General features: G+C 59.1%; 1 protein-coding gene across 1 annotated transcript in view; it reads right to left on the reverse strand.

Moving 5' to 3' along the window:
• Positions 1-395: 395 nt before the first annotated feature.
• Positions 396-2,840, reverse strand: part of DDN (dendrin) — a 4,109-nt gene continuing 1,664 nt past the window's right edge. Inside the window, exon 4 of the mRNA XM_010858064.1 lies at positions 396-2,840. Within this exon, the coding sequence (XP_010856366.1) occupies positions 1,873-2,840 (968 nt within the window). The 3' untranslated portion in view covers positions 396-1,872.

The raw sequence follows: 2,840 nt of genomic DNA on the forward strand, positions 1-2,840 counted from the left end.
GGGATCGGAACGCTGAGCCGGAGTTGCTGTTGGCAGGACTCGGTGGGGGTGGGGGGCAGAGGCGGGGCCGAGGGCCGGGCCAGGACTCGGCGACTGAGTATGAGCGAAGCCCCCGCGCCTGCCTAGTCGGCGGCTAAATTTACCCAGGCTGACTCAGCCCTTGCCCGGAATGGGGGGTGGGGGGAGTGCATCGAAGCAATGGGAAGAGTCAGCGGGGGTGGGGTGGGGGGCAAAGAAGGGAGAGTCCGCACTGGGGGAGACAGGGGTGGACCACCGGAGTTTCCATCAGAGAAAGGGGTCTCCTCCACCGCCCACCGAGCAGGAAGGAGCGCAGGAGCCCTGGGGGGAAAGATGCTGTGGGCAATGGGTCGGTGAGAGGAAAAAGATGCCAAGGCTGGACAAAGGGAAGGTTAGATTTATTGAGCGCCTGCTGTGTACCAGGTACTGTGCAAGGCGCTTTACATACATTATCGCATTAAGTCCTCACAACAACCCTGCGAGGTAGGTGTTTATAAACCCCCATTTGACGGATGAGGAGACTGAGGCTCAGGGAGGTGAAGTGATTTGGCCGAGTTCACATGGCTAGTAAATAGAGACAGAGGAGGTGTCCGAGATCGAAGAGAAAAAAATACTTCAGTGTCTGAATCCCAAGCTGTTTGCTGTGGACGAGTACAGAGAGGGGCTCCGCGCGCTCCAGAGGTCTGCAAGGCCAGAGGCCTACTAGCGATCTCGCATGGCTGGAGACGGCAGGGCAGGGGACCCGCGCGCAGGAACTAGGGAGCAATTGATTAAGTGGCAGTGCCGGGGTTGGCAAGACTCGGGGACTAGCTACGAGGGAAATCCGCGACCTGCGCGCGCCCCGTAGTGGCTACAGCGAGTATCACACCCCACACCTACAGGCTTTTGGGGACTAGCCTCTTCCTTCCCTTGTTGGTTTCTGGAAGAGGCAGAAACATGTAAGACATTCTCAGGATTCTCTCAGATGGGTAATTCCACCTGGGTGGGAAATCGTGGTAACTATTTAGAGCATCACCAAGGGACACTGGGGAGGAGGAACAGGGCTGCTTCATTGGGTGCCTTCCCTCCCCAGCTCAGACCACCACAAACTAGGGACAGTGACAAGGCCACCATCCTGCTCTGCCTCGGGGATCCTACACCTAAACCTGAGAGACTGGAATAGGAGCCCTTGCCCACTTACTTGGCTCTTCTGCAAACCCTGCACAGTCTCTTGAATTGAGCCACCCAGGGACCCTCAGACTCTGTTCACTTATTCCTGTCTTGCGGAGAGGAGGATTGAGATAAGAGCCTCTCCTAGGACTCCAAAACATCAGGAATGGACCTTAGAACTCCCTCATTTTACATATTATGGGAACTGGAGAGGGGAAATGACTTGCTTAAGGTTACCCAGCAAATCAGTGTCAGAGTTGGGGTTGGAACCCAAGATCTGTGAAACCAAAGTGACTCCTCTTCTGCTTTGCTGGTGGCTTCTGCCAAGGGCCTCTCTGTCATCTGATCCTCAGTCTGAGGCCTCTCCATCACCTTCTTCCTCCGGCCCAGAGGTCCTGCCCTGCAGTTGCCCTGACTATCCCACCCCTGCCCTCCAGCCTAATCCCACCTAGGCCTCTCTGCTCAGCTCCATGTTAGTGCACTGGGCCCTGCTGAAGACCTTACCCACAGGCACTGAGTGGAACAGGCATTCAAATCTAGTGCACACCCTCAACTCTCCTGAAAAAAAAAAAAAATCATGAATTGACATGTGCTCCCTCTCATCTGTGTGCCTTCTATGCTGAGTACGGGAATGGGTGGGTATAGGTAAGGGGTACAAGGAAGTCTGTGAGGAAGAAAGGGGACACAAATACAATAAAGGGCCTCTCACTGTTGCTCCCTATTTCCCTGTGGAGTCCCCTTAATGTCCCTCGCCCCGTAGAGGACCTCCTCGGTTTTGCTGATGGCACCTACAATCTCTCGGGCATTGCCGCTCAGCTCGGCTGTCTTTCCGCCTTCCGGGGGCCCGGTCCGCTCTTTCCGCCAGGAGGCGCCCGAGGCTTCTGTGTCGCTCGCATCAGAAGAGCTGCTATGGACGCTGAGCTCCGCAGCTTCGTCTGAGTCGGAGTCCGGGGCGGTGTGGCGGCGGATGCGGGACACGGCTTCCCGCAGGGCCCCGGCATAGGGTCCAGGGGCTCGCGCCCAGCCCCGGCCTGCGCGCCGCGTGCCGGACGCCACTTTCTCCGATCCCTCGGCACCGCGCGCTCCCCGCGAAGCCGCTGGGCCTAAGGCTGAGTGCTCTGGGCTACCTGGCTGCGTGGGGGGATCCTGTAGGTTTACTTCGCCAACCGGGAGCCCCAAGATGCGGGAGGCGCGCTCCTCCAGTGAGGAGTCCGCGGGCTTCCCGCGCTCAGCTTCGAGCCCGCGTCCCTCACTGGGTTGGAGAGAAGGGCGACTGCTCAATGGCAGCTTTCGGCAAGGGGAGGGAAGGACCGCGGCCCCCTCTCCCTCCTCTTTATTGGGTTTCGGTTGGCTGGGGGCATTCCCTACAAGGCGCGGCACCCCGGCGGGCAAAAGCTGCACATGCTGGGTTCGAGGGGTCGGGACGTACTGGGAGCGTATCACAACGCAAGTGGCATCAATGACAAAGACGCCTTCCCCACGAGCGGGGCCACGGGAACTTCGGGGCAGGGTGTGGGGGCGTCGGGTCGCCTTCCAACCCTCTAAGGTCTCGGGTCCTGCCTCCCCTCTATGACCCAGGGACTCTATCCATCCCGTGCCTCCTGGAGCCCAGGGTCTGGGGAGGGTCTGGCTATGCCGGGGCGGCTGCTTTTTAATGGAGGGAACCCAGCGTT

The sequence above is a fragment of the Bison bison genome, unplaced genomic scaffold (genome assembly GCF_000754665.1).
Source record: "Bison bison bison isolate TAMUID 2011002044 unplaced genomic scaffold, Bison_UMD1.0 scf7180017864383, whole genome shotgun sequence".
NCBI lineage: Eukaryota > Metazoa > Chordata > Mammalia > Artiodactyla > Bovidae > Bison > Bison bison.